Below are 8,663 nucleotides of genomic sequence, written 5' to 3'. Positions count from 1 at the left end.
AAAGCTTGTGATGAGACCACTGATAAAAAGTCACTGAACTTTTCACAGTATACAACTGGAAAAAGCTTCCAGAACAATTGAAAAATAGCTTTATAGTCAAAATACCAAAGAAAGGTGACCTAAGTGACTGCAATAAGTGGTTCGGTATTATATTCCTTTTTAGTGATTGGCAAAGTCTTCTGCATCATCTTAAATAGGATAAAGAAAGCACTTGGGGGATAGCTGAGGCAAAAGCTAGATTTTGACCTGGAAGGTCATGGGCTGACCAGATTTTCCATTTTACGAATAATCATTGAAGAGCACATCGAGTGGCAAAACCCATTCATCATACAGTTTAAGAAAACATTTTACAGCCTCCATTGTGATTCACTTTGAAACATCTTGAAGTGTTATGGTATGCCAATAAAGACTCATCATTAAGGCTTTTTTAAAAAATCCAGATGCAGCTTGCAGTTAAAGCAAACAGACTTAAGCAAATAGTTTAACATACAAGGATGCATTGTTCTGTTTGGTATTACCGTTGACTTTATTATGAGAAATAGACTAGACAGATACAACATAGGCATCACATAACTTAACAGTAGACTAAGAGATTTTGATTTTGCTGACAACATAGCTCTAAGTCACAGGTCAACCAACATACAAGCAAATAGCAAAAAATACTCCAGTATTGCAAAATATGAAATTATGAAAAAGAAAATTAAGAATTTCAGTAACTGTCAAGTCAAACAGTACGTTAGAAGGCAAAGGAAAGCAATTTGTACACCTTGGCAGTCACATGCAAGTCCGTGGGGATATCCGGAAGAGAAGAATGCCACAACTTGGCAAGATGGCAGCTGAATTCACAAGATTAAACAAGATTTGGTCATCAAAAATCTACAATTTAAAGACAAAACTACAAATCAACTCAAATTTTATTTCTACTTTAACATATGGATGTGAAAACTGGAAATACACCAAAGGCATGGACAGTTGTCGAATTCCTTGAGAAGATAGTAGATATGAAAAGGAATGAATTTATAAAAAATGCTAAGATTCACCAGAAAGTTCAACAACTGATCTCCAAAGTTATCTAGAAAAGACAGAAATATCTAGCATGGTGTTAAGAATATAACCACAGGGTCTGCCATGGCAGGCGTGCCATTGGTGGAACATGTGAATGGGTCCAGTTGAAAGAATCCCTCCACTGAACAGTGCTTCAAGGGAAACCATATGAGATTTAACAACATAGAGGACATGCAAAGCGTAACATTGGTTGAAATTTTGGACAAAAAAACCTGTCCAAAAATGCTGATTAGTCAAAACAGAAATTTTGTGGATAAGCGTCAGTTTTGGAAGAACTTGCATCAGGGAAAATTCTAAAGTCTAGCATCGAAATTCTGGTGAAAACCAGAGAGAGGCTGCAGACTAGTCCATAGCTGACTAGTTAGGGTACTCATGTGGGATGTGAAACACCCAGCTTCAAGTCCCTCCTCCACATATGGCAGAACAGGGATTTGAAAGTATGTCTCACACATCCTAGGTGAGTGCCCTAGTTACTGAGGTCTCTTGTGGTTTTCACAAAATAATAAAAAAAAAAAAAAAAAAAAATTACAGAAGTTCTCATTTTTGTTCCAAGAGAAAGAAAAAGTTTCCAACAAACCTTGAATTTTTTTGTGAAACAGAATCTTTTGTTTGTTTTCTGGCTAGCCCTAGCAAAACGCAACCCAGAGTAGGCAGGAATGGCTGAGATTTGTTCATGCCCGAGATTTGTTCATGCCCCCAAATAATGTGGGAGTTAGATTCAGAAATTCATCAAGCAACTTAAGATTTTAAAATATGTTTGTGGTATATATTACTGTGTACCGTCTCAGTGACTGATTCAGTGTACAAATACATTAAAATGTACATCTGACCAAGTAAGATGAAATGGCAATTTTGATGTAAATCAAATGCATGGGAAAACAGTAAGTCAGAGATAAGAATAGTGCTACACGCAAACCTTCAAAGTAGGGTTTTCTTCATCTTATATTCTTAGCTATACTAGTGGAACAGCCTAGAAATACTTGCAGAACGCTACATTCAGCAAGTGACATTGGATGCAACTTGAGTAGAATACAGAGAAAGTAGTAAATGGGGGAAAAAATAAGTTTTGTGCATTTGTTCATAAACACTGAATTTCCACATTGTACAATTCATGTGGCTGGAGACTGATGCTCTCTCTCTCTCTATTTATAGTCGAGGAATACAATCAGAAGAATACCATCCTGTTCTTTAAAACTTGCAATGAATGCATTAGCTCTCAAACAAGTTTCCAGCTGGCCAGGAGCAAAAGAATTTTTTTCTAAACATAAAGACCACTGACCTGGAAACCAAATGCCACTGTGCATGTGGGATGAAACAGAACCAGTGGCCAGAAGAATCCACCATGTATTCCCCAAAGCAGAGCAGCTCTTGATACTCTTAAAAGTAGGATTTAGCGGATATCTGGGCTGGGAACATATATATTTGTTTTATCTGGATCTGTAACTTATTTTCCTAGTGCTGCATTTTTCTAATGGATCAGTAAGTAGAGAACTTCAAACTCCCACATCTCTCCTTGAAATTTTAATCACCAGCACAAGCCTGCAGGGAGAGGCACTTGAGGTTGAGCACCAGTGTTATGAGAGGAGGGAAGCTGACAGGGCATTCTCTACAGTTCCCTCCTTCCACTGGTCTGTAGGCCCAGTTTATCAACCTTCAGGGAGTATTCCAAGCAGCAGAGGGGTGATTTGTGAGATTGAGTAGTGAGAGCAGACACTCTCGTTTCCCCTCCCCTCACCCCTTTTTTAAAGTCTTCCTTGTGTATCTATTGTGGCGAGCTAATTGTTGTAATGCATATTTTTTAATGGATGTCAGGGCACCTGGAGTTTAATATGAGCACTTTTTGTATATAGTGTAAGTGGAAAGCGTAAGGCTTCCAATAAATTAGATTTCTTTCATGATGGCAACAATACAAAAAGCTAGACATGTTTATCTGTCATGTTAGAGTTAATGCAAATCCTTACATTCCACTAGGTAAGGATATGTTGTCTAGGATTTGCATTTTTAAAAAATGAACTGAGACTAAAGACTGACACACTCTTTTAGGTCAATTTTCTTCAAGGTAAGGCTTAGAATTCCCTAACCCAACATGTGAGGATGCGCTAAATCCTAAAGAAGGCAAATGTGTCATCACTTGAGGGAGGATTCACAAAAGGAATTTCAAATAGCATATTGCATTCAAACATGAAACAACTGGTAATATAACAAGTGTAGCTTTAGCAAAAAACATTTACTCCATTTTCTAAAGGAAAATTTAGAATGTAACTAATCCTGCACAGCTTATTCCTGCCATGATTTTTATCTATGATAAGGCACTGCTGAAATTTCAGCCAATACTGATCATTGGGTACAAAAGGAAAAGCAAGAGTGATGGAATAACTAGGATCAAGGAGGGAGAAAAAAGAGTTTTGAAGATTATTTTGATTCTTACCACTGTACACTTTAACAGCTGCTTTGCCTAGAAATTGAACGTAGTTTACATTTAAACATGAAAATAGTTACTTTCAGTTGAAAGTTTTGAAAAAAAGATGCTGCTTGGTTTGAACCCCTTTTGACAACTACTAGACCTGATTACTGTTCCCCGAAAAACCTTAATGTGACTTTTTCCATGGACAGCAGGACATCGGATGAATTAGATAGTACAATATAACACAACATTTTGAATTTTACACACCTTTTCTTTGAAAGAGTTACAGTTATAAAGAAGCCAAGTATAGACAGGACAAAATAAACCACATACACTAATGGACACCAACAGCATTGCACTGTCATATTTAAAAAGCTGCATTAAACATTGGATGCCATGCACCTACAGCCATTATAAACTACTGAAATTAACTGCTCTTCAATATGAGTGGAATTACTGAGTTGCCCTAAAAAGTCTTTCATTAGCTAGACAAAAAGCTGTAAAATAAAAAGGAAACTAGTGAAAGTGTCATCTTCTCAAACACCAACACAGTGTCAACTGTAACGTTCATTCTGAAATCGAGAGGCATAGTTTCTGGGACTTTCATTCTCCTGTGTTGTGATTAGGTCTATAATGGCTGTCAGCACTGCAGTGTCCCTGGATTTAGTGTCATTCCAATCCACAGGGTGTGGGTTTTCAATTTTTTCTTGTAGAAGGTCATCCAGTTCTCCTCTTAAATCCTGTAATAAGAAAGTTTGTTGGAATAAAAATAGATACAAGCTAGAAAATTATAATTTAACACTACTATGTGAGTTATTAAAAATCATGTGGACCCTCAGGTATACAAGTATCTTTCATCCTGCTATAAATAGTCATCATACCCCTCATGGCAGCCATAATATCCAACTAATTTCATTACTGTCACTTAAGAGATAAAAGCTGCTTTTAAAGTAAGCAAAGAAACATGGTGGGTGAGGTAATATCTTTTATCGGATCAACGTCTGTAGGTGAAAGAGAGACAAGCTTTTGAGATTACACAGAGCTCTTGTTCAGGTTCTTCTTCAGGAAGAACTGACTTAAAGAAGAGCTCTGTGTAAGCTCAAAAGCTTGTCTCTCATCAACAGAAGCAGGTCCAATAGAAAATATTACTTTACCCACCTTCTCGCTGTCTAATATCCTGGGACCTACATGATTACAACAAAACTGCATAGAACAATTGTAAGTAATTAGCAGGTTGTTCTTAATAATGGACTACCAGGTGATATTTCTGAGCTACATCCTCTTTAGAGAAGTATAAATACATGTGCATCTCTGAATATCTTGTTCTACTGGCAAGTAAAAGGCCAGTATTTCCATTAATTCCCACTATTTTCAAGGTTAAGAATTCAATCAACTTAATAAATTGTGATTTTTCTTTTTCTAGTTACAAGTAATCTGCAACATTAGGACTGAAATACTGAGTAAAAAATTCACCTCCACTCACTTTACTTTGTGCATTTGTCAGGATTTTGTATCTAATTTCAGCATTCCCCTCTTTAGACAACTCCACCCTATTTGCATGAGTTCCCCCACACTGACCATGGGTGAGACATTTAAAAAAAACCCACAGGAAAAAAGGGTGATTGGAGAAACTAAAGTGACAGGAAAACTCAAGGGTAGACATGACAAAATAATTCTAAAAGGTTCTAAATTCTAGATCTTTAACCATTAGGGTTAGAGATTAATACCTTTTACCATCGGAAACCAGATTAATAGATTTTAAGGCCAGATGTGATCATTTTGATCATATAGTTTGACCTGCATAACACAGACCATAGGACTTCCCTGAGATAATTCCTGTTTGAATTAGAACTTTTTTTTTTTAGAAAGATATCCAATCTTGATTTTAAAAAGTTTCCAGTGACCCATCACAACCCTTGTTAAATTGTTAAAATGGTTAGTTACTCTCACTGTTAAAAAACTGCACCTGAATTGTAGGCTGATTTGTCTACCCTTCACCTTTTGGCCACTGGATCATGTTATATCATTGCCCCCATGTTGGGGGTGTGGGCTCTGGGGTGGGGCTGGGGATGAGGAGTTTGGGGTGCAGGAGTGTACTCTGGGCTGGGACTAAGAGGTTTGGATGGGGTCAGGGCTGGGGTGCAGGTTCCAGCTGGGGGTGCAGGCTCTGGGGAGGGGCTGAGAGATTTGGTGCAGGAGGGTGCTCCGTGTTGGAATCGAAGGGTTTGGAGCGCCGGAGGAGGAGGAGGATCAGAGTTGCAGCAGGGGCTTGGGACAGGGGAGAGGTTCAGGGGTGCAGGCTCTGAATGGTGCTTACCCAGCTCCTAGGCATGGAGAGGCCCGTGACCCTTGGAGCAAGGCCATGCCGCAGCTTCCAGAAGCCACGTGGTGCGGCCCCCGACCTGGTGCCCCAACTGGAGCGCCGGAGTGGGGCCAAGCTGTGTGGTGCGGTCCCTGACCTGGTGCCCGAGCGGGAGCTCGCAGGCTGGCTTAAAACCGCTTCCAGGCCAGAGTTTGCCCACCCCTGTGCTAGATTGAAGAGTGCTCTTATAAATTTCTGCTCTCCATGTAGGTATTTATAGACTGACTGTGTCACCATTTAACCTTTTCTTTCATAAGCTAAAATAGATTGAGCTCCTTAAGTCTCACAATAAGGCTTTTTAAAATCCTTTAAGCATTCTTGTGGCTCTTCTCTTAACCCTCTCCAATTTCTCAGTACTGTAGGGTCCACAAGTCAAGAAGTGGACACAGTATTCCACTAGCAGTTGCATCAGCGTAAAATATAGAGGGCAATATAATCTTTTTACTCTTACTTGAGATCTCTGTTTATATATCCAAGGATCTCATTAGCCCTTCAGGCCACAGTTGGATCTCACATTCAGCTCATTATCCAACATGACTCCCAAGTCTTTTTCAGAGTCACTGATTCCCAGGATAGAGTCCCCCATCTTGTAAGTATGGCCTACCATTCTTTGTTCCTAGGTGTATGACATTACTTGAGCTCAGCTTATCAATGACCTGTTGTCTTCATTAGTTACTACTCCCCCAATCTTTGTGTCATCTACAAGCTCTATTGGTAGTGATTTTATGTCCCTACCTTCCTCCCGATCACTGATAAAATTAAATAGTGTAGAGCTGAGAACTGATTCCTGTCAGATCCCACCAGAAACATAGCTGTTCTATGTAGAAACTAGGGCCACGTCTATACGACGCGCCATTTCGGCGCGTTAAAATCGAAAGCTCGGGGTTCGATATATCGCGTCTTGTCTAGACGGGGATACATCGAACCCAGAGCGCGCTTACATTGATTCCGGAACTCCACCAAAACAAACGGAGTTCCGGATTCGACATGGCGAGCCGCGCACATCGATCCCGCGCGGTGAAGACGGGTGAGTAACTCGATTTTAGATATTCGATTTCAGCTACGCTATTCTCGTAGCTGAAATTGCGTATCTAAAATCGATTTTCACGCGTCGTGTAGATGGGGCCTAGGATTCTCAGCTTTTCATTCATTTATTAGCCCTGCAGGTCAGTTATGACATTTAAAATCATGAGGAACACTAGGTAGGTGAGAATATCTTTTGTTGGACCAACTTCTGTTGGTGGAAGAGGTCATTGTCTCTCATATCCTGGGACCAACACAGCTACTACAACTACTACAACAAGATTTTGAGAGGCAGAGAGAGACAAGGTGGGTAAGGGAATATGTTTCTGTTGGTGGACAGGACAGTCACTATCAAGAACCAGTAGAACAAGACAGTTATGAATCCTATTACCAGGTTTCAAATGGGAAGAGACAAAGTACTGACCTAAATTTAAGCGGAGTTGGGAAGAAAAATGGTAATCAGAAGAATCTGATTTTTAAAATCAAATATACATGTGCATACCTAAGAGAATTTAACCAATTTTTGGATACACATTTTCTAAGACTACCTAGTTTTTATCCAATAGTAGTTCTTTATGGTTCTAAGAACCTCCTGTGTAAATAGGCATTTAAAGAATTAACACAAAGCCTAGTTTTTTTAAAAACACACAGTCAAATTAAAAAGGACTAGTTAGATGAAAGCTTCAAAACCTGATAAACTCCATACCCTAATTTGTAAATAGTTATTCTGCGATCCGTTATTTGAAGGGCCCTTCTGTCTAAGCAAGTTGTTATTTTTGATATTACTATGAAAAGCTGCATAAAACAAAGGCAAGTGGACTATCACCTTAACTAGATTTCCTATCCTTGCTGGAGACTCAAAGACAATCCAGTCATCCACTGCAATCGTATCCTGATCTTTATCCTTCTGGATGGAAATATCTCCTCCGAAGAACAAAAGACAGTATGGAGAGACCTCTGTACAATCATACAGGTAAATCTGTAGCAAGTCAAAAAGTATTCAGTAACACTAAAAAGTATATTAATACATCCAAAATGACATTACTAGGTTGCTTAATACAAATAAAAAACATTACCTAAAATGGATTTGTTTAAAGTTATTTCTGAATCAATCAATTTAATTTCAATCCTGTAGTGAATCAATAGTTCAAACACTTATTATATGATCATATTTTTTGATTAACGTGAAGTGTTCATGAATGCTGACAATTTCCCTTAGCACAAAGATTTGTTGAAGTCAAACAAATTACTTCTCCTCCTAGTCAAGGTAGTTGCATGGGAGTCCCAGTTAGAGCAAAAAATCCCTTTCCTTTCCAGATGCACTTAATGGTATCAAGTGAAGGAACAATCTTGTTAGAAGCAGCTGTTTTACCATTGGACTTATCCAAAAAATATCAGTACACAATGCACACTACACTATAGATGCAGCGTGCTGAACCCCCGTCTCTACCCAGGGAACTGACAATCTGCAGGCATGTAAGTTCAGAAGAGTACAAAAAAAGAAATGGGCATATTACAGGCAGAATTCTACATGGCAAAGGTAGACCCTTTGAAATTTCCCCTCAATCCTCAAGAAGCAAACAAACAGAGGGAGACTGACAAACATTAAGTTTAAGACTGTTCCAGAAGAATGGGATGACATCAGAGGCACAAATTTTAAAGTGGGGAAAGAGAGCCAAGGGGGCTGTCAAAAACAGAAATATGGGCAAAGTAAAGGGAAAATGAAGGAGTGCAGAAGGAGATGTGGGAAAAGGAGTAGCAGGGGTTGGAAAGTTAGAATTTGGAGAGAAGCTAAAGAGCAGGAGGTGA

General features: G+C 39.0%; 1 protein-coding gene across 1 annotated transcript in view; it reads right to left on the bottom strand.

The window, feature by feature from the left end:
- Positions 1-507: 507 nt before the first annotated feature.
- Positions 508-8,663, bottom strand: part of DHX36 (DEAH-box helicase 36) — a 39,155-nt gene continuing 30,999 nt past the window's right edge. The window contains exons 24-25 of the mRNA XM_032787400.2: positions 7,681-7,833; positions 508-4,209 (exon numbers count right to left, since the gene is read on the bottom strand). Of these exons, the coding sequence (XP_032643291.1) occupies positions 4,024-4,209; positions 7,681-7,833 (339 nt within the window). The 3' untranslated portion in view covers positions 508-4,023. The remainder of the gene's footprint in view (positions 4,210-7,680; positions 7,834-8,663) is intronic.

The sequence above is a fragment of the Chelonoidis abingdonii genome, chromosome 8 (assembly GCF_003597395.2).
Source record: "Chelonoidis abingdonii isolate Lonesome George chromosome 8, CheloAbing_2.0, whole genome shotgun sequence".
In the NCBI taxonomy this organism is placed as follows: domain Eukaryota; kingdom Metazoa; phylum Chordata; order Testudines; family Testudinidae; genus Chelonoidis; species Chelonoidis abingdonii.
This window is presented reverse-complemented; position numbering and strand designations above follow the sequence as displayed.